At 36.3% G+C, this 24,106-nt stretch overlaps 2 protein-coding genes across 12 annotated transcripts in view; both read right to left on the bottom strand.

The window, feature by feature from the left end:
• Positions 1-9: 9 nt before the first annotated feature.
• Positions 10-12,676, bottom strand: sephs1 (selenophosphate synthetase 1). Of its 3 annotated transcripts, none has more exon segments than NM_199701.2 (9): positions 10-1,044; positions 3,837-4,049; positions 4,135-4,234; positions 4,665-4,755; positions 6,709-6,863; positions 8,192-8,299; positions 8,389-8,492; positions 10,466-10,731; positions 12,494-12,676. In NM_199701.2, coding segments are annotated over 8 exon segments (1,179 nt in total). In that variant the 5' UTR covers positions 10,659-10,731; positions 12,494-12,676; the 3' UTR covers positions 10-829.
• A 1,420-nt stretch (positions 12,677-14,096) lies between these two features.
• Positions 14,097-24,106, bottom strand: part of bend7 (BEN domain containing 7) — a 152,047-nt gene continuing 142,037 nt past the window's right edge. For 4 of the 9 annotated variants that reach the window (XM_073930281.1, XM_073930278.1, XM_073930276.1 and 1 more), the window contains 4 exons: positions 21,234-21,459; positions 18,342-18,455; positions 18,136-18,177; positions 15,907-16,682 (listed from right to left, as the gene is read on the bottom strand). In XM_073930281.1, the coding sequence (XP_073786382.1) occupies positions 16,633-16,682; positions 18,136-18,177; positions 18,342-18,455; positions 21,234-21,459 (432 nt within the window). In that variant the 3' untranslated portion in view covers positions 15,907-16,632. Of the gene's footprint in view, positions 16,683-16,761; positions 16,810-18,135; positions 18,178-18,341; positions 18,456-21,233; positions 21,460-24,106 lie in introns of all 9 variants that reach the window. The other 5 variants (XM_068214876.2, XM_073930275.1, XM_073930277.1 and 2 more) reach the window with 4 other exon arrangements.

Here is a 24,106-nt window from a genome sequence, read left to right on the forward strand (position 1 = left end):
TACACACGATTTTCAAGAATTAAAAAAAAAGATTGGAGATTTATTGGTAGGGTTTCAAGGCATATATATATAATGATTAGCAAACAGAGAAAGAGAGAGAGCGAGAAAGTATGACCTTGTACAGAATACAGAAGTATGTACAGAATATAAAAACAGCTCTACCACAGACCAGAACTAAAGACGTTCATGTGAAACGGTGAATATCTTACATTAGAAACTGCATCCCCAATGTTTAGCACATTCTTTGAGTAACATCAGCACCGCCGTCAAAGACAAGCACATGTTTCCCAGAATACGAGGACTTGATTAACTAGAGAGGTATTACCTTAGATTCCTTCAGTCCGACAATGTTTCCACCGAACCGCGAGGGAGGGTTGTCTTATAATACAAAAGTAACAAAAAAACAAAGGTTTTCCCGATACGCTCTTCCTCATCGCTGCAGCTTCATCAACTATCATTCGAGGCCGAGATTATGACTATTACGATGTGTGTGGCACATACTAACAGCAAAGGCTAAAACACATCACGGCTAATAATGTATGAAACTGCAGGTGACGCGTGAGCAGAAGAAATTGTGAAGTAATCGGACAGGAATCGTACTATTTAATTATACGCTCTACTTGGAAGCTGCCTCACAATCAGGTGCATGTTCGGTTAATGTAACAGAAAACTACAGACGTAAAAAGGCAACCGAATTTTCTTCGTTAAATGCTCTTCTGCTTTATAACCGTGTCCATGAAGAGGAATCTGCCAGAAGGCCAAGACTTTACATATATATCATTAAGCTGATATATATTTTCAGATGTGCGCTTGTTGTCCAGGGTCAGGTTTAAGACGTGGCTCCTGGAGTGGTGTTGACATTCTGTGTGGCGACCTGTGGTGCGACTTCGATGATGCGGGGTTTGTCGATGATGCGTGCAGTGCGGTTGCCTTTCTCTACGATGCCGATGATCCAGGCCTGGTGTCCTTCACCGTACTTGGGGGATTTGATCTCGGCGCAAAAACGGGCTGCTTGCTCACGCGGAAGACAGATCAGCAAACCTCCTGGAGAAAGACAAATGTGGAAGAGGACTTTTAAAACCCTCAAGCTGTATTTATTTCCTGTTTAATAATCCTGTATCTGGGGTCCATATGACCCCAACAATTTATAGAGTAATTGAACAAAATGTACACATTTTACCCATACAAGTTATACATCTTTTTTTGTATAATTCAGCGTTAATGATGTGTTTTGGGAGATATGAAGTACTTTTGTACCTACATTACCACAAAACTACGTCTTTCCCCTGTATGTGAAATATTACATTTTTATGAAAAAGTCACTTCAAAAGTTTCTTAATTTAATAGAGTGGAGGGACTATGATGTCACCTTGTAGGCTAATCGGATGCTAACATAAAACTGTTTCCCTCAACAAAATCCCTATAGGATTTTCCCATAGGCTTTTCGAAGATTGCGAATAATAAGCTGTTCAAACACTGTTCACGTTTTGTCCAGCCGGAAAATCCTCACACGAAAATACAACTTTGAGCTCTTTTGAATCTTATATGCATACACAAGAACTGAAAAGCTAACATTAGCCTATAAACGGACTACAGTGTCCTCGAGGAGCACGTCTGTGAGGACAGCACCACCCTGCTACAGACAACTTTTCTAGCTTATTTTTACAAACATGGTTTAAGACAAAGATTTACTTTCTCTGTTTACTATATTATTATCCACGCTATATATTATAAACAAACACGCAAAAACACATCTGTAGACATACGTCCTATTTGGATAGTTTTTACGTGGGACATACATCTGTTTTGCTTTATGGTTGTTGTAAAAGTTTTAAAACTGTATGTATAAACGTGCCTACATAGTATAATCATAAGACATATTTAAATAAGTGTATCGCGCGCATGCACACAGCTCGCTTACCTTAGTAACATACGACAGAAATAAGGTGTGAGGGACAAGTCTATATGCCTGCGAGTTCCATTATGGACCGAGAATAACATTCGATAGTAATGTCACGAAAAGCAGCCCATACAGTCTGTCTTGACGGTCTTTACAAGTGAGGGCATTATTAACACACAATATGAATTCCCAAGTCGAAAAATGCTACAAACTATGAAATACTATTTATGAACATACTTAAAATCATAGATACTCAACGCAAGCGGGCTGCGCTCCAGACCAGCTCAGCTCGATGACGTATAATGTCTCCGACAACGATAGTCCCATTTAGCAACTTGGTAGCAACCGTCTTTTTAAAGAAGCGTAACTGATTTTAAAAATCAAGAGTGTGATGTAACTGATGTGTTTTATGTCGTAGAGTAAAACGCGAAAGCATCTTGAGTTTGTGTTAGCCACGGACCTTATTTAAGCGATTTTACTGAAATCCCATTGAAAAAACCTATTGACTTTGGGATGAGGGAACTGGAACTGCTAAAATGCTAACTCGCTTCCGGGTTTTTGCATACAATTTGATGTCATAGTTCCTCTACTCTATGGAAAATGTTTCTGGATATTGATCTAGGTGTTAGGGTGAAGAATTCTGCCATCTGCTGGTTAGTGATTGACCTTTTTCTGAAGGAAAACTTGAAACCTAAAGGGTTATGGTTTACAAACGTAAACAATTGTCCAGCAGAGGGCCATAGAGAGCCATTCATTTTTCTGGATGTGGCCAACAGCTCCTATCAAATCTTGTGATACAGTTTGTTTTCTTCTTGACAAGAGGATGGGGTGCCACTGTTTACATGTGTGTATTTGGGTGTGTGTGGGTGAGTGAGCTTGGGTCTCTCATCCCTTTAATATTTTTGTTCTGCGTTTGTGACCAAATACCAGAAACATATTTTCTTACAACCTAAATCAAAACCAGATTTTTTTATGTGGATAAAGGTAGATAATGAGGAAAAGTCACAAAATCTTATCTGAATAAAATGAAGGGAACCTTTTTTTAATTATGTAAAAGTTGATTGGGGTCATATAAGACCCCGAGTTCAAATTAAGGGTCAAGAAAGATTACTGCTTCAGGTTGAAAAAAAACTAATAACTGCAGGTTAGAAGGGTAAAACACATACAACTGATCCAAAAATCTAAGTCTTGATCACCTTTTTTATTTAAAAGACAGTTCATCCAAAAATGAAACTGTGATCATTTTACTTAATCTCTACTTTTTCCAAACCTGTATTTTTTTTTGTTATTATTATGAATATTGATAGCTGCTTTTTAAAACATTATTCAAAAGATCTAGTTTTGTTTCCAATAAAAGAAGTTCATCAAGTTTAGAAACACTCGAGGAAATTGCCAGGAAATTTTCATTTTTCAGAGAACCATCCTATTCAGATTCATTTTATCAGTCCAATCATGATATGAAACAGCACAACAAAACGAGTTATACATATTTTGGAAATGCATTTATAAATGCATGTTAATATTAGGTGGAAATTGTAATGCATCTCAAGCATTCAGAGACAACAGCGAGATTTTCCCCCTCAGTTTAAACTTAGATGTTATAATTGAATTTTGAATGTTATGATATTAAACAGTGATATATGTTTCTAAAATTAGAAGTATTTTACTGTATATTTGCTCAAGTAAAGATGCTAATATTAATATATAAATTAATATATAAGATACCTCTATTAAACAAAATATTCTTCATTTTTTATTTTTAAACTGTGTATAAAAAATAAAAAGTAATCATATTTAGGATGTTTTATAAATACTTTTAAGAGATGAGTAAAAATATAGGAATTAGAATAGTTTAAAACATAGAAAAATAGAACAGTTTAAAAACTTTCAGAACCCTTTTCTGCCACCATGACACAAAGAAGATCTGTTGTTATACCTGAGGTTTCTGGGCAGGTGCCGTGCATAAGGCCAAACATGTTCCCGCAAGCTTTGCTGACAGCGGCCATCTTGGCGAGAACCGGCAGGTTGTGAATGACGAAGGACACCTCTGTTCGCTGCTGGCGGGCCAGATTCTGAGCGTGACCCAGAATCCCAAACCCTGTGATGTCAGTCGCTGCGTGTGCATTGAAGGTGTGCATCAGCCCGGCCGCTGAACCCCCCCAAAACAAAGAAAATTAAACATTTGTTGGATTAACTCAATATTTATGAGTTGAACAAACGTGTCATGTACTAACCTGTTCTGTTGAGTCGAGCCATGTTCAACATGGCCTCCTGATAAGCCAATTCAACGTCCTCCTGAGTGACCACCAGCTTTATCTTATTCCATTTCTCTGGCTGAGACACAAAGAAAGATGACGAGCAGTTAAACCATGTTCACATTCATTCATTCATTCAGTTTCCTTCGGCTTGGTCCCTTATTTATCAGGGGTCGCCACAGAGGAATGAACCGCCAACTATTCCAGCATATTTTTACACAGCAGATGCCCTTCCAGCTGCAACCCAGTACTGGAAATCACCCATACACGCTCTCATTCACACATACACTCATACACTATGGCCAATTTAGTTTATTCAATTCACCTAAAGCCTGTCTTTGGACTGTGGGGGAACCGGAGCACCTGGAGGAAACCCATGCTAATACGGGGAGAACATGCAAACTCCACACATTAATTCCAATGGCCCAGTGCTGTGAGGCGACAGTGCTAACCACTGAGCCACCTGTTCACATTATAATCCTCTTATGAGAAATGTCTAAAACACTCACAATATCCAGCCACTGGTGCACTGCGACTGCCACTTGTGTTCCTAGAGGTTTAGTGAGAACCAGCACATCGCCTGGTACTGCATTATCTGGCCTACAACAGGCATAAACACACAACATTAGAAAAGGAATGAATGGATATATATATATTCGCTGAGCACAGGGATGGGAGGTATTGTACAATATATTTCTATATAGCAACAGTGTCCAAACTCAGTCCTGAATGGCCAGCGTCCAGCCCTAATCAAACACACCTGAACCAACTAATCAAGCTCTTACTAGATATACGCTAGTTGGAGCTAAACTCAGCAGGACACCAGCCCTCCAGGACCAAGTTTGTACACCCCTGCTATATAGTATCGACATATTTATATAAATGCATAATTCAATCCATTCTAGATATGAATCATGCTTCAAATTTAAGTCTTTAAATCATCTAATTAGATATAGATTATATATATATATATATATATATATATATATATATATATATATATATATATATATATATATATATATATATATAAAATGTCAAAATATTTATTACACTGCAAAAAATACCTTTCTTAGATTTTTTTGTCTTTTTTCTAGTCTACTCTACACTGTTGTATCTTTCTTTGCTTTTCTTAATTCCTTTAAAATCGGTTTTAACATATTTTAATAATTTTTATTCATTGCTGTTTTTATTTTCTTGTTTCTTCTGTTCTTATTTATGTAAAACCCTTTGAATTACCATTGTGTAGGAAATAAGCTATACAAATAAACTTGCCTTGCTAGTCTAAATAGCTAACAATTCTTAAATCAGGAATCATTTTCTAGACGAGCAAAATAATCTGCCAATTGGGTAAGCAAAATAACCTTGTTTTTCCTTTTGACATAAGATTATTTTGCTTGTTTTAAGAAAAAATTGACATCTTTCACATCTTTCTTAAAACAAGTTCATATGTTTTCTTGTCTAGAAAATGCTTCTTGATTCAAGACCTTTTAGACGAAAAAAAAAAAAAATTGAAGTAGTTTTTGCAGTGTATTTTCATATTATACATGTTATCTATATCCATTTAGATACTTTAAAGCATAGGTCTCAAACTCAATTCATGGAGGGAATAGTTTAGAATAGTTTAGTTCTGCATAGTTTAGCTCAAAACACCTCTAATTCACACCTGCTTAATAGTCTCTAGTAGTCTTGAACACCTTGATTATTTGGATCAGCTGTGTTTGATTAGGGTTGGAGCAAAACTGTGCAGAGCTGCGGCCTTCCAGGAATCCAGTTTGAGATCTATGGCTTAAAGCCTTAATTACGAAGCAAGAAACAGTTTTTTTTTTTTTGCAATGTACATACTGTTGGACAATGAATATGACAAATATCTTACATGCAGATTTGTAAATATAAAAGTGTATTTTAATGATAGCAGTATCTGTAAAGTGACAATTATAATAGGGTAATTGAGAAAGTAAGTGTAAGTATTTTAGCTTTACTTTTTAGTTGGTTACACAATGTAATGTGATTTTATATGCACATAATGTATAGCATGGCTTACATGGATACATTCACAGTATGTTTTCACAGCCTTTGATATGAGCTAAACACTGGGCAGGATGTAAATATATCAATATTTGGAAAAAATTGAGATATATACCATATATTATAGAGAGATATGATTTGTGTTTGTTATAAATGTACTGGCATGGGCCGCTATAAGTTTCTGAAGGTATGATAACCTTGGATAAAAATACCACGGTTTCTTGGTATCGTGATTACTGCTTTAAAATAAGTTATTTTTAAATGTCTGGGTAAAACAAAACAAAAATTAAACACAATTTACTTTATTTTAAGAAACATTTATATATTTTGGAACAGTAAACATGCCAGGCTAAATAGTCTAAATAAATAATTGACTTCTGCTCTCTTCACTTAATTAAAAAAACCTTATATTTACCTTAGAATCGGTATAACTGAACTTTTTAGCAGTATTAAAACCTTAAGTTTTCCAAACCGCGTAAACCTTAAAAACGGTTATCGTCCTATGCCTATAAATGAGACACTTACATAATGAACTCATTAGGTTGGCACACTGTTGTGGCTACACCTCCCAGGACAATCCACGGATTTATAACCGTCTGACCACCTGTTACAGAGGTCCCTGCTTCCTCTGATGCATCCTTAAACCCCTGGATGACCAGCGGCATGACCTTATCACGCTCCTACAACACACACAATCAGATATTGAGTCAAAACACATGCTTAATATGCGAGATAAAGGTGTCAGGTTGTGTGAAAGAATAGTGAAATTGTTCAAATGTAATAATGATAATAATACATTTTAAATGGTTAAATGCTGCTGACAAATGGGAAAAGCACAGTGGTTGGAAGGATATCAGCAAAGTTAAAGTCCCCATGAGATCAAAAAGTACTTTTTTCTTATTTCTATACTTATATAGTAGTTCTTATTATAAATGGTGTATCTGTGCTATTCATTATTTAGTAAAAATCTGTTTGCCCTAATAAACTTTAATCAATTACCAAAACCTTCCATGCACACTAGAAAAGACTTTTCTTCACGTCCTGGTCACATGGAATTCATTTAGGGCGTGCATATTAGTGGGTGCCTCTTTTCTGCTCTGAATTAGTCCATTCGTCAATCTTTTAAACAAATAAAATTGTGTATCAGCCTACATTTTTTCTAATTTCATGACCATTTCAAGTGGATTTGCTGGTCATATAATTAGAATATCTTCAAACAGTTGGTTTATTTTACTAATGCCATTCAAGAAGTGAAACTTGTATAATGTATATATTCATTCCACACAGACTGATATTGTTTCAAGCATTTATTTATTTTAATTTTGATAATTTTGATGAACAAATCAAAACCTTAAATTCAGTGTCTCAGAAAATTTGAATATTGTAAATGCGTTCATTAGACACAAGGAATGTGACAGCTGAAACCCATGTCTTGCATACGTCTGTGAGTAGTGGTTCTTGAAGCACTGACTCCAGATGCAGTCCACTCTGTGAACCTGCCCCACATTTCTGAATGGGTTTTGTTTCACAATTCTTTCCAGGGTGCAGTTATCCCGATTGCTTGTACACGTTTTATCTACTACATCTTTTCTTTCCCTTCGCCTCTCTATTAATGTGCTTGGACAGAGCTCTGTGAACAGCCAGCCTCTATTGCAATAATATTTTGTGTCTTGCCCTTCTTGTGCAAGGTGGTCATTTGGACAACTGTCAAATCAACTGTCTTGATGGAGGACAATTATAAACTTCCGTCTATAAGATGTCATCATCAAATGTTTTACCATTGTTCTAAAGGGCCTATTACTTTATAAAAAAGTATGAACTATCAACCGGGTTTTAGTCACATCAATCATTTAGATGCCCTAGACACTTGTGTATCAAATATGATACAGCAAGCTTTTAAAAACAGATACTTGTTTGCATTTTTAGGCTAGCTGCTCCTTAAAATAGCATACATTAGATGCACAAACACACTTTGCCTGTACATTTACATATCAGTTTCGCATCTCACCTTCTCTGTGAGCTTGTTGCTGACACCGAGCAGCATCAGCATGTTATCGCATTCTGTTACTCCCATGGCGTATAGGTCACTCAGCACATTGGCACAAGCAATTCTTCCCTAGAAAGCCGAGAGAATTCATAGAACATCATATTGAGCACCTAATGTGACGTATTCTCAGACTATGTTAATCTGAAGTCAGTGTTTACCATCATATATGGATCATCCACTATGGGGTAGATGTAGTCTGTGGTCTGTACAAGCGACAAGCCTCCATGTCTCAACGGGATCACGCAGGTGTCCATACCAATGCCTGTTTTAAATAAACATGAAGACAAAAAACATCAATTTGATGTTTTAGAGGTGTGTATAAAGTTTTACGTAGTCTTCAAGCTTAAATGTTTATGCAGAAATGTGTTTTTAAGGGTGACAGTCTTAAAGGAATCCTACAGGGTGACAGATAGGATTATTTCTGGAGAACTATTTACTTAATTCACCATGAAATCCGATTTAACTATTCTTCTTATTAAGGAATACTACAGTAGTTATTGCAAATTATTAATCAGTGCACATAATTATTTTTACATTTTCATGTCTTAATAATAGTTTCACCTCACATTTGCAATAGAGTGCTTACTAATGCAGGCCAAAATAACCCGTCACTAACATAATATCCACCAACAGCATCTACAATAAACCATCCAGATGGACAAAATTAAGTGAATATTTCAACAACTTTTCTTGATCAATAAGTCATTTCACTTGGCTATATTTTCATTCACTCATTCATTTTCTTTTCAGCTTAGTCCCTTTATTAATCCAGGGTCACCACAGCGGAATGAACCGCCAACTTATCCAGCACGCTTTTACACAGCGGATGCCCTTCCAGCTGCAACCCATCTCTGGGAAATTGGCTATATTTTGATTTAATTTATTTTATTCCTATTTCTGCACAAAATTGTGTAAAAGAAAATATGTAGATTTATATAGAATTCTTATTTGAGAGTAAAGAAGCTAAAAACTTAAAATTAAAAATAACAGAACCATTATTTAAAGTTTAACATCCAAATACAATCAAAACACTTATCAACAAAATAAAGAGATAATTAAAAAAAAATTTATAAATGTATGTATTTACACACATTTAGCTATGTAATGAAGAAAAAATAGAACAGGGACTACCGCAGCTTCATGCTAGTATCTACTAAATTATTAATCATTAATTAATACATTAATCAACACTTTTAGCAAATGCTCCTTGATGTCTTTAAACAGGGTTCATACATATTTTACAACTAAAATTCTATGACTTTTCCAGGACTTTAAGTACATTTTCATGATCTAATGTTTCATCCAATGTCTACATATAAATAAAAAGAAAAACAATGCACATTCAAATATATCACAGCATATTATAAAACACATAAAAATCTGCTTAGTTTGCATTTATTTTTATATCTATGTCAAATTTATTTTAAAAATGCTTATACAGCACTAATAATGTAAGAGCATGTGTAAACAGAACAGAAAAGAAGTAAAGACAGCTGACCTAAATTCAAGTATACAGATAATTGTTAAACTAATTTCCATGACTTCTTCAAAACTTTGTGGGTTCTTCTGTTTTTCCAAAACATTTCCAGGCCTGGAAAATGTCATGTCAAAATTCCATGACTTTTCCAGGTTTTCCATGACTGTATGAACACTGTTTAAAACACTTTGGCGCACAAGCTTTCCATTGCATAATGATCAGCAACACACACTCTCTACAACAGAAATGAAGCACAAAGGATAGGTGTGTCGTATATTTGTTGTATGTAATTTTACTTTGCCTTTATAAGGTTTTTTTTTTTTGACTCTCAAAGTGCCAAAAGCCTTACACTTGCATTATATGAATCACTAAGGACCAAAATGTCACCTAAAATCATCTTTATGTGACCACTTTCTATAGGTGGCCACTGGCTTGCATGGTTCGGGACTTGTAGAGCTGCGCATCAATGGATTTGCTCTTCAGTGTTTGGACTCTCAGCAGTAAACATTAAACCACACTGAACTAAACTTAACTGAACTTAAACTATGAAAACTGAACTGACACTGTTACAATTTACTATAATCCTCTATGTGAAGCTGCCTTGACACAATCTACAATGTAAGTGGTATAGAAATAAAGATGAATTGAACTGAATGTTTCACTGAAGAAAAAGAGTCACCTATGTTTTGGATGGCTTATTGGCTCACATTTCTTAGTGAATTATCCCTTCATTTTTTTATGCGAGTGTGTTTGTATACCTAGTCTGGGCATTACAGCCCCAAGGAACTGCTCATCTTCCTGATAATGGTTTTCCTGCAGGGATTCTAGAAGTTTCTGGAGCACATCTTGAGGAACTTTGCAGCCCGTCCCCTTGAGCTCTGTGAAGCGTGTTAGTCTGAAGTTCTTGTCCAGTTCATAACTCTCCGGGTTAAAAGATTCCCGCACCGACATGTTTAAAAAAACAAAACGTCACCGGCACACACAACAGCTAGCACACCTTACTTCAGACTACGGTATAGGCAATCTGAAAAACAAATGAGGACCATATTAAAAGTGAAAAAGCACACAACCTCATGCTGTTTTACTATAGTTATAAAAGAAAATAATGCAACAGTCACTAACTTTAACAGATAATCCTCTACTTTAAAACACATTAGCTTGCACTTTCATTCATTCGTTTACATCAATGGTCTCAAACTCAATTCCAGGAGGGCTGCAGCTCTGCATAGTTTTGCTCCAACCTTAATCAAACACAGCTGATCCAACTAATCAGGGTGTTCAAGACTACAGGGACTATATTAAGCAGGTGTGAGTTGGAGGTGGTTAGAGACAAACTATGCAGAGCTGTGGCCCTCCAGGAATTGAGTTTGTGCTTTAAATTATCTAAATGGATATAGATAATAGGGATGCACTGATCCCGATACTTGGATCGGATAACGGTTCGATACCGCATATTTTTGCAGGATCGGGTATCGGCCAGCTGGTACCCATTCCAAATCCGATCTTGCACTATTTTCTTTGTAATTTATAAGCCAACAAAAGCCATGAAGGTAACCTATTATAAGGCACTAGAAAGTTGAGTTAGAGACCATTGATGTAAACCATGGGTGTCCAAACTCGGTCCTGGAGGGCCGGTGTCCTGCATATTTTAGTTCCAACCCCAATTAAACACACCTGAACCAGCTAAGCATATACACACACACACACACACACACATTTTTATATATATATATATATATATATATATATATATATATATATATATATATATATATATATATATATATATATATATATACACACACACACACACACACATAATTAGTAGGTTTAATCATTCATATACCGTGCATGTTTGTGCATGTGTACGGGATTCAAGTCCTAATGTGATTTCTTGGATCGCACAGTTCGAACTGCACTGATGTGGCGCGGCCACTGTCCAAGAAAGATTCATTTTAGTGAATCGATTCGTTCGAAGAATTTGTTTGAATGAAGCAGTTGTTAAAATAAAATTAACAACTCGTTTTAGACATCAACCAGTAGTTTACGAGTCTCCGGACAACTTTAAAATAAACATCCTACATCTATAAAGGCACTTAAATTTACAATAAAGACACTAAAAAAGTCATATAGTGTGTAATTCAGTATACAAATGCGAGATATACAAAGAGTTTTCTGAACTGTTGCTCTCTCTTTCATTTTTACGTTAGATAACTACAAAAATATCACTTAAGCTTTAATAATAGGATTTGGTCTTTATATGTACTCTTATGAAAGCAAAGATAATGAAGTATTAGCTGATATTACATTACGCCATTCATAAGAGCTTGCAAAACGGAACGAGTCATTAAAAAGAATCACTTCAACCGAACAATTCACTCGTGATTCACTAAAACCGCTGCACGCGCTGATCCAATGCAACGCCTTCCCGCTGCTTTATTACATTTCACCACATCTTATAATCAATAAGACCATCGCATGCACACGATAACACGTTTAAACAGTGAAATGAATGATAGTAATAGCAGAAGCAAGACAGTTGAAGTGTTTACAAAAATGTCGGCGGTGGAAAAAATTAACCCTTAAAGCGCCCGCGCCATGATTGCTGTGTGCACAACAGAGTAATAATATGCAATTTAAATTATTTGGTGCACTTTACACCAATTCCGCTGCACATGTCTTCTACTTGAATAAATAAGATAGCTCTCCTCACACTTAATGCATTGTGGCACAGTTATATTCGTGTCCCATTTCCCCTTTAATTGTGCTGTTCAGTTTGTGCTTACCGGTTTCGCTCGATACAAGAGACGCGACGCTCCCGCAATGCACCGCGCGCAGAAAGGGCGCCTGGAAAATGTGCCTGAAAAAACTAACACTCAATTCAATACAGTACTTTTGCATGAAAAGCGCAGTATTCGAGGTGTGTGTTAGATTATTTGAACGCTTCGTGTGATTACATATCACCTCCGAGCGTTAAACGGAATTGTTAGCAGCTCTGAGATGATATTTGAATTTAAAACTAGAAGTTGCGAAAGGGTCCTTCTTTCCCGCGTGACGTCATCGCCTCCCCTTTAAAGGAGATGGAAGTATGGCAACAAAAAATGTCCGCAGTAGTTTGTACCTTTAAACTTACTTGAGGTCTTGCCGGTTTTATAAGTCCTCACAGATGTTATTCATTCATTTGGAGGCTTATTATGTTTTTAACACTATAAACGATTCATTCGTGAATGTTTTATTACACATTTATTTTGTTTCTTTGTAAATTATACATGTAAAAGCACCACTTTAAAGCAATTCTTCATAGTTTTATGAAATGAATTGAGTATTATGTAGGTATAATTTCATTATTTGTAACCAAAGAAGCAGTTAAAACTTAATTATGTACCTGTTTTACCCATTTTTTCTGTTTCTCTCTTTTTTTAATTTCTAAGTGAATTAACCCATGTGCACTGTTCAAATGTAAGTTGTTATGTTTGGGATGAAAACATCCACTGAATTAAACTGTTGTGAAATGCATCAGATAAATACTTTTTTCTTAATAATATCTGATATTCAACCTCAGTCCTGATCAAAACCACTAAATTGCTTAAGAAAATTACAGAATTTTAACTCTTTAATTGCAAATTCATACATTATGTCAATGATTTGGTGAAAAAACACAAAAAAATAAGTGTTTCTAGAGCATCGATAAAGTGTCCACAAAACAGGTTTCTTGTAAAACAGGTGTTTATATCTGCATGTAGCCTAAACAAAAGAAAAATTAGACACTTCATTTGTAAAATTTGACTTACAGTAACATCTAAAATAGTCAGTAAATTTCCCTTAAAACACTGAAAATATATACATTATTAATAAATTAGATGTAAGTTAAATACATTTTAAACACATTAAAAACATTACATTTTTATAATGGTGTCATTTGCGTTGTTCTGATCAAAAACCAAATAAGTTCAAGTTCAATTAAGCATGTAAAAACACGTAATAAAGAGGTAATTAATATTATAAATACCAACATTTGATGCATAGAAAATAATTATCACAAATAGGTTTAGATGAACCATTTAAGACACAGCCATATTATTTATTTGACGTCTCAGATCAAACAACTTTCCACTAATAATATCCTTAATCCTTAATACCCAGATTTAACTTCTAATCTTGAAGGAATATTCCTCAGTAAGCTCTTTTTCAACCACATCTGCAGCTTTAATATTTCAGTCATATCGAAATTCATAAAAGCAAACATCACTCTGAGTTAACAGATATGCACTTACAATGGAAGTCTATGGTGAAAGTGTACAACGTAAGCACATTTTGTTTGTGTGTGCGCCATTTTAGAATTGCATTTACACTGAGACTGAGCCACAGATGCTGTCCAAACAGCTAAACTTGAATTTAACCCGGATATTTAATTGTTGTTCAAGCTTTTCACTGTGAGGTAAAACCCTTTGTTACACAGACGCAGGACAATCATATTCATATTCACTCGTTTGTACACATTCAATACACACTAGATCCTCTTACACAGAAAGTCAAACAGTTACATGTCTACAATAACCAGTCTGCCAGATTATACAACCAACGACACATTAGTAAGACTATGTGCAGCGAACATGACATTAAGTGCTATTCATAAAGAAAATGCAATGTATTTCACCAGAAAGTGTCAATAATAAACAGCACAACTCTGAAATGACATCAGTTTGTTATGGTAGCTTGTGTCTGCCACAGGATTAAAAATAAAAATGAAATAAAAATACAAAAGGTAAATTGTTTATCTCACAATTTCTTGAGACTTTTAGAGGAAATACAAGATTAGGCTAGCAATTCTGGTTAAAATCTGAAAACCTTTCCACAAATATACATTAAACTTTTCTCTCAGAATGCTAAATTCATCACTCATAATATTAATAATTCTGCCTTTTTTAAGTATTCTGACTGTTATCTCGTAATTCTGAGTTTATATTTTGCAATTCTAAGCTTATATTTGACAATTCTATATTTATATCATAATTTTGAGCATATATCTGACAAATCTGCTAATAATTATCTCATAATTATAATTTAATATCTGGCAAACTTATTTATGTCATGATGTTGAGTTTATATCAGCGCAATTTTATATCAGCACAAAGTTATCCTGAACAATTCAGCCTTTTTTTCATGTTATTCTGAGGTTATTTCTTGAAATTCTGATCATATATTTGACAATTTGGCTTATGCCATAATTCTGTGTTATTATCTGACAATCCTGTTTAAGTTATGCAGTGCTAAGTCATTTATATATCAATATTCAAAGTTTATTTCTCACAATTCAGAGTTCAAATCCTGCAATTCTGGAATTATATCTTGCAACACAGAGTCATTATTGATACATACCCATATACACATTTATGGAGAGCGCAAATTACGTCCCAGGAGCTACGTTTTTTTGCAGTTTTCGCAAATCCGCCAGAGGCAGCTGTGTATTTTTTTTTTTAGATCTCAAATTTCTCTTACAAGTGCCATTTGCATATGCTCTTCTCACATAAATCCACCGGAGGTCGCTGTTGACTGACTGACTGAGCGACTGATAACCCCACCCACCCCATCCCTAAACCCAACCGATCTGCTTGTTAAGTCATGACGTATCTGTTACATATGGAATACTGCTTCCGGGTCCAGGCCGCTACTCATTTGAATTGAGAAAATATTCGTTTATGACCACTTTTTAGTCATATCACACATTAAAGTGAATTTTACATAACAAGACAGTGTACACATCAGTCTCTGGACTTGCTGCATCACAAATGAACATTTTTTTTAGCAATTTATAAAACATTTATCACTTTCTGGCCATTAAATATTAGGCATGGAGATATATATATATATATATATATATATATATATATATATATATATATATATATAGATCAATCGTGATTTTCGAAAGTATTACAGCGCTTTGTAAACATTTATTATTACTATTTGATCATTTTCCCCATTCTGTTAGATCCAGCACTTGGACCTGGAAGCCGCTTCGCGTGACGTCACACTTAAAGATATAGACTGGCCCATCCACCACCTCCCTAAAATCAACTGACAGTGTTCCAAAACCATTCCAGAAAAAGAAAAGCCCTCACTCCTGCTTGATTTTTACCACGTTTTCAGATATTCCCACATTCTTACCCTGTTATTTATTTGTTTATTTTGTTTATTTGCCAGTTTGTTTATTGGGCAAACTGGTAACAGCAGAAAAGTCGTCCACACGAAGGTGATGAAAAGAAACAGAAGCAGTAGGCGGCATCATACCGCCCTGTAGCATTCATTTTAAAGGTGAAATGCAGCTATACGTAGCTCTAGCTACATACTTAGTGCACTCCAGAAATGTATACGAGGGTACATTTTCACAATGAGCCTGTGTTGCAATTCTCAGATTATATCATGCAATTTTGTTCCCTATAGTTATGAATTTATATCAAACAATTCTCACTTTTTTCTTGGAACTGCTGGAATTAAGCCATAATTGTGAAATAAAACTAGCAATTACATCTGCATTTTTATTTCATTGGAAACAAGCTTACACTTTCTGTGGCTTGGCATGGCAGAGTGAATTAAAGGCACAGTCATCTCTTATCAGCGTTTCTGCTGATATTTGTTGGCGAAGCATTTGGATGAAGCTTAAAAACGACAAACACTTTCATATATTCATAGAAGACACTCAGTGACATCTGGACGACTCACTTTTAAAACGAACATGAATACCTGTTACAAAAGTGTGTCCACAGTTGTCTGGAACGCCAGCAGGGGTCCTACTGATCTCACAGCTGACCGTGAGCACTTTGCCACGTCTTGCCATACATGCTACAGTCTAGACGGACAAAATAATTAAAAATGACTCCTTTGTGGGGGTCGGAGGTTGCATTTTGTTGAAAACAATCTCGTCTCAGGCAGTGTCCATAGCAACTAGACTTTCTGTTCTCTCAAAAGCAGCACCTGCGGTACAAAAGAAAGAGTTTCGTCAGAACAAAGGCACATTTGGAGTGCGAGATGTTTAAGGTGTGCAATGCAGTACCATTTAGTGTCACAGTTTCCACTTTATCAACAGTTTGCTGACATTTCTCTAAAAGATAACAAGACAAGGATGATACAATGCAAGAAGGAACAACATTCCAATGCATTTCAACATCAGTTTGCTAAATCTTTTGGTGTTGCAAAGAATGCTGGGATATCATCAGGTTAGAGACACTCATTCATTTGATGGTGTGTTCCAAATGGGACATATCCCACCCTAAAGGACACATAGAAGTGAACATAATCCTGGCCGCCATATTGAAATGTCATTCCAAAGTGAAGTGCTCAAAACTTGCTACTTCCAAGGGGCCTTTGGAATGAAGGGTTTTAAATAATACCTGATGTGTGCCTTTGAGCAGGGCAGTTTTTTGGTGTCACACACTGTACTCAATGGGGAAGAGTTCACCCCTATCCTCTTGTCCCTTCAGAGGGACCCTCGGAAAGGATTAGGGGATGGGGATGAGCCCTTCCAAATGGAAGCCAGTTTGAAGCACTTACAGCTGAACCAATTGCTTCGAAAAATGATTCACTGTTTTAAAATGTTGAAAACACCCCATCCTGGAGACACCTACTGGTCAAAACCCTGTAAATGCAACTAAAACAGGCAAAACATGCATTAAAATGAGCTTTTCCAATCACACTGCACACGCTATTTAATGTATAACTTATAAATGCATTAGCTTATCATCTAATATCATTAAATATTAAGTATTTGCATAATATGCGTTACTTTATAAATTTTCAACAGTTATATTATTCGTTTGTCGTGGACTCTATTAATCAGGACAACAAGAGACTATTAACTAATATTATTACTTTTCATTTTACAAATGTATCACTAAAATTGCTACAAACTCGTAAAAGTGAAGTTGTTGACACCAACAACTTAGTGGTACTGTGCGCTGACATGTAGCACTGATGTGCTCACGGGGACCTGAGTTTGATTCCTGGCTCAAGGTCCTGTGCCGATCCTTCCCCTGTCTCTTCACTCCCAATGCTTTCCTGTCTAAAATCTTAACTGTCTTATCATAATAAAGGTGAAACCCCCACCCCCACCAATAAGTTGGCGGTTCATTCCGCTGTGGTGACCCCAGATTAATAAAGGGACTAAGCCAAAAGTAAACGAATGAATGAATGTTCAGTGATTCACCACTGGGGGGGCGATCTGAACAAACTCATATTAGTATTACTTGTCCCCCAAAGAAAAACCATAACATTTTCTGATTGTTTCAAAACAGTTATGATGTAACAAAGCCCTGTTTCTTCAAATCATGTAACTTTGCCAGTTTGATACAAACTGATTCGAAACAAAAATTCAGGTTTTAAAGCTTCGAAAGCAGCCATCACTAATGTTTGTGTCAGTGTGTCTGAGTACCTGTTTTGAGCTGGATATCACTACTGTCTGAGGTGGTCTCTGCTGCAAAACATTTCAGATAAATTAAGTAAATTAAGAATTTGATGAAAAAATTAATAGTATTAAAATTATTTTTATTATTTTTTCAACTATAATTCTAGAAGAAACAGAAAAGTTACAAAATTTTCAGCGATTTTGTTTGTTTTACGCCATATACATTTTCTCACCTCTTTTTAAGCGTCGACGGGCAAGTTTAATCTGATCTTGCAGAATCTGGACCCAATCTCTTGGGCCAGGAAGCTTTTCAATTCCATTGGCAGTGCAATACTTTTCTGTGAAAACTAAACACACACACACACACGCACGCAAGCACGCACGCACGCACGCACGCACACACACACACACACACACACAGACAAATGAGTTTTTTTCATTTACTGATCAAATAAGAAAAGAGGCCTTCTGGCATCAAAACAATAAATGATTAAAGCATCTTTAATTTTTGGGCTGTGTACATTGAACTGGGTACTTTAATTATGTTTTTCTTTGTTTGTTTGCTTGATTTTTCAGAGCAAAGAATAATTAATACTACTTTACAAAAGACACACACTAAAATGTTCCTCAGACAACAAGAACAGTTTATATACTGAAAAGTCTTGTAATGCATATTTAGGACAAGATAGATCTGATGGGGCGACACGGTAGCTCAGTGGTGAGCACTGTCCTGTTGCCTCAAAGCAAGAAGGTCTCTGGTGCCCGGCTGGGTCAGTTGGCATTTCTGTGTGGAGTTTGCATGTTCTCCCCGTGTTCGCAGGGCTGGAAGGGCATCAGCTGTGTAAAACATATGCTGGATAAGTTGGCGGTTCATTCCTCTGTGGCGACCCCTGATGAATAAAGGGACTAAGCCGAAGAAAAATGATTGAATGAATAGGTCAGATGGCATAATAAAAGACTCTGCTCTACTTTAATACTAATCCATTGTCAATTTAAATTATTTTGAAACTTTGCCAATTTCCGTCAAACTGCTGGGTTTTACTCATTTGTCAGGAAGGTTTTGATCATGTTTTTTTTTAAATGAGATAAACTTGTGTATTATCACTTATATGTGAATAAGTCTAGGTCAGAATATTAAACATCTGTTACACTGAAAGACCACTACGTCCGATTTCATGATCTATTCCTTATTTTCTGTTTTTGCATTTTTTAAATTATTTTATTGCTTTGTTTTGCTGCAAAATATATAGACTTCATATAAGTAGCTAGCTGGCAGCTAGCAGTCCACTGAAGCTAAGCAGTGCTGCGCCTGGTCAGTACACGGATGGGAGATCAGATGGAAAAGCTAGGTTGCTGCCGGAAGTGGTGTTAGTGAGGGCAGCATGGGTGCTCAACCTGCGGTCTGTGTGGGCCCTTATGCCCCAGTATAGTGAAGGGGACAATATACTGCTTAGTCAGTCACATCTTTCAACTGAGATGTTAAACTCTTTGTTCGTTACAAATCTCAGGATGTTCCTCGAAAAAGAGTAGGGGTTTAACCCTGGCCAAATTTGCCCTCTGTCCTTCATGGCCATCTAACCATCCCCATATCATAATTAGCTTCATCACTCTGTCTCCTGATGGATTCAGATTTCTGCCTTCCAATCTGTCCCAGCATGCATCAACATTTATCCTTTTTCCCATTACTTTATTAGTATGATTATTTGACTAATGAATAAAGTGAACAAATTGTTTAATATAAGAATGTTCAGTGCATTTGCCCGTCTCTTTGTAACTATTTTCAGGAGCCACCAATCTACAGTAGATCAGAGGTCCTGGAGACCTCGAGCAAACTTAACGGCTGGATGACTGAAAACAACAGTTTTCCTATTTGTATAATTATGTGTCAATACTGTTAAATGTGATTTTGATATTATTGTTATTATGTGTATATTCAGTTTAAAGCGATTTTCCTTTTTTATTCAAGATAGACTTTGTGTAGTAAGAGTATAGCAGTCTGAAAGCTGTTTATACCAGTTTTGATCTAGTTTGATAAGACAGCTAATAGCACAAAGAAACAACCTTGGGTTTTTATAACAGATTGTCTCTTGCATGGGTATATGCATCTGATGGGTCAGTTCTACAGGTCTGAGACCAGCTCTTAACTGTCTACGGGCGACCTGACCCAAGCCTCCTTGTGTAGAAGGTATAATTGTTATTGATTTGTGATTGTAAGGCAAAGCGGCCAAGGAATTCATTGCGAGTGTTGAAGCTGGCTTCTGCTGATGAAACTGCAAACTATCTTCAGTAAACTTTATTTGTTTGAATCTCGGACTCCGACTCTTCTTCATCTGAGTGACTGGTCATTCTTTGGGTCAAAACTGTAAAATATCCCTAAACTCCTCTCCACCAATCAGCTAGTGTGTGGTGTGCAGTCTGGCGCAATATGTCTGCCGTCGCGTCCTCCAGGTGGATGCTACACACTGCTGGTGGAAGAGGAAATTCCCTCCAAAAATGTGTAAAGTGCTTTGAGTGTCCAGAAAAGTGCTTTATAAATGTAAGGAATTATTATTAAGGAATTATTACTGTCAACAATCTTGTATTTTTTAAGTCTATTTTTTTTTTATCACTGGGCTTTGCAATTTCTACAAAACAAATACTGTACTGTACTGTACTGTTTCTTATAAATTAATATTGCAATTTGACATTGTATCACCCAAATTGCATTATAATTTATGTATTTGTGATTTTATTTGCAATTTAATAGGTTATTATCTCATAACCCTCGGCTCAGTTGGCGTTTATGTGTGGAGTTTGCTTGTTCTCCCTACATTCGCGTGGGATTCCTCTGGGTGCTCTGGTTTCCCCCACGGTCCAAAGACATGCTGTACAGGTGAATTGGGTGGGCTAAATTGTCCGCAGTGTATGAGTGTTTGTGTGAATGGTTCCCAGATGGGTTGCAGCTGGAAGGGCATCCGCTGCGTAAAAACTTGCTGGATAAGTTGGCAGTTCATTCTGCTGTGGCGACCCCGGATTAATAAAGGGACTAAGTCGACAAGAAAATGAATGAATGAATTATCTCATAACATTTTTAAGTGTGACTTAGTAAGTGTGCAAATGTTTTTATTGGCTTTATTTCCACACACCTTTAATGGCTCCGACTATGTTCTGATCGAGTCCTTTCCTGGTGTCGTTCAGTCCTCTCTTCCTCTTGCCGTTGGGCAGTGAGTTTGCCAGCGTTGTGTCATCAAAGAAAGCGCACACCAGCTTCCTGAAGAGCAGACTGCCGGAGCGAGTGTAGTTCAGTAAGATTGAGTCCAACTGTGCTTTAGGAATGAATACGTCATAATCCTCGGCCAACTGCACCTCCGGCTGCGAGAGACAGACGGACGGATATTAATAAAAGACATTAATCCACACGCATGCACTTAGGAATTAAAACATACACACACTGTAATTATTCTACACTTTCACCTTTAGTCAGGTACAAAAGTGGAAAATTAGAATAATTTCTGATACATACTGTCTATGCAAACATGCAAACCTAACCAAACACATAACAAATGTGAAACCAGGTTGATACACTGTTTTTTTTCCATTTATGTTTTCAGATAAGAGAGAAAGACAATGCCAGCAATTAAATTGATGAGTGCAAAACTGGTCCAAAAGCCAAAACCTGCCAAGAGTGAATATGTTCATTGTCAAACAATACAAATTTTAATCATGCAAGGTTAAAAACACTAAGACTTAGAGCTATATATAATGTAATGTAATGTGTATATTCATATAGGTCATTATAAAGGTCATCAGTGATTTGCAGCTTGGTAGTCTGAGTTAAATGAGCCCAACATTAAGTCTGTATGACAGTCTGGTGCAAAGTTATGAGTAGGGCTGCACGATTCTGTTTTTTGCTAAAAATCAAGATCACGATTTCCTCACGATTCTTTAGATGTAAAATAAAGGTTAATATGAGTGGGCTATTATCATTGTTAATTCTCAAACATATCGTCACCTTGGAATTATAAGGTTCTATCTGCATTCTGAATGATTTTGAGATATTGAGCTTCTAAGTTTTTGCAATCCATATAGCAAACAGTATGTGTGCAACATTTTTTTGTTTTTGTTTAAAAAGTCTTAAAATGTAAACAACTTATAAAAACCATCCCATACTGTAAATAAGTTGTCATTTATTAAGAATAATGTCAATAACTCAATTTTGACAAAAATGTCAGATAGAACCTTATAATTCTAAAGTGATGATACGGTAAAACCACAACAATATTAGGCCTATGTGTAGCTCTACTGCTGCTTAAAATGCTAAATGTTGTACAGACATTATGGTGGACTTGAGCAGACATAAAATATGTCCTGTTTGTTAATTCACAGTAAAATGATGACATCTAAATACAACTATTCATAATTATAAAGTTGATTTATTATGTTTAAGACATGTGCTTGTCATTTGTCATTGACAGCATTATTAGACCATTTGTTTTCACTGGTAAAATCAGACATTTGTCATAATCAGATTTCTTCTTGCATTATATTCAACATTATTTAAGCTAGAGTAGCTATACTGACACTGTAAAACCTTTATTTTCATGCACAACACTTTGTGATAGCTATGAAAGAAAAAACATATCATGGCTCATGGCTGCCGTCACTGTGATAAAAAACACACATACATGCAAACCATTCTTTCAGCGCAGCTCTCAAACGATTGCTCTGTGCAACAAACTAAACGTTATTTACAACTTTCTTACTTGTTATTCACAGCCTATGCAATTTCTGTTTACTAAAGAAGCCGTCATTGGCATGCTGCGTGCACGTGGCACATTCTCAGTAGTAAACAAACAGCTGGCGGTCAGCTCACGTGTGATTTTGCGGCTGCAAATACATCATTACATGAAGACAGAAGTGACATTTCTGGGTGAATTATACCTTTTAATACAGTATGTGACACTTTTAATGCCACTTGACGTTGTTTATGATCCTGTGAAGACTTGTGCGACCGCTTTTAAGCTCCTGACCTTGAAAATATAATTGGCTGAATCGTAGAGAAGCTGTATTAAGATCGTGTGTAGGGTCGAATCAAGATCGTCATCTTTTTTTGATTAATTGTGCAGCCCTAGTTATGAGGTCATAAAGTTTGGTCCAATGTTAAGTCAATCTGACTTTTCCAAATTTTCCGGGTAAGTTTTCGGAAAACCGGAATTCTGATCAGTTGGAAAAAATAGAGCAACCAGAATCAGACCAGTTTGGAGGTTTGGAGTTAGCTTGGTAGGTTGTAGTATGAACAGTCTAGGAGATGCATATAGAAATTAGTCTCAGAAGCAGAAGAAGTTCATGTAGTATAACAATGTGCTGGCTTTCTCAAGCCACCATAATTAAGGGTGCTTTCACACTTGGTTCATTTCCCTGGACCATACCCAAGTTCGATTGTCCGCCCTTGCCACCTTCTCGATTGGTTTGTGTTCACACTGTTTTTTTTCCTTCTGAACCCCGGTACGCTTGAGTCATCGAGCTGCTGTTTTGTTTAGAGCTGTTGCTAGGTGACGGTCACGAAAGCAAGCGCCGAAATGGAAAGATGTCCACACATTGCGGTCATTTTGCTTTTACTGAACCTTTTGGTTCTGGACATGCAGAAAGCGTCTCGCACACAAATATTATACACATTCAAAACATCACACAGTGTCTGCAGGAGCTGTTTTTGGAGGAGACAAACAAAAATGAATACAGTGTTTGCCCTGGCTCAGTCCCGCTTGTCACCAAGGTACGATATGTGACACACACAAACAGACACACACACGCACGCACACCAACACACACACACACACACACACACACACTAATGAACGTTATAAAAACGATAGTTTGTTGTACAGTTGGCTGTGTTTGCCCTAACTCAGTCCCGCTTGAATCCAAGGTACGAAACGTGACACACACAAACACACAACACACACGAACAAATATTATAAAAATTATAGTTTGTTGTACAGTTGGCGGTTCACTTCTGTTA

Source organism: Danio rerio, chromosome 18, assembly GCF_049306965.1.
Source record: "Danio rerio strain Tuebingen ecotype United States chromosome 18, GRCz12tu, whole genome shotgun sequence".
Lineage (NCBI taxonomy): Eukaryota > Metazoa > Chordata > Actinopteri > Cypriniformes > Danionidae > Danio > Danio rerio.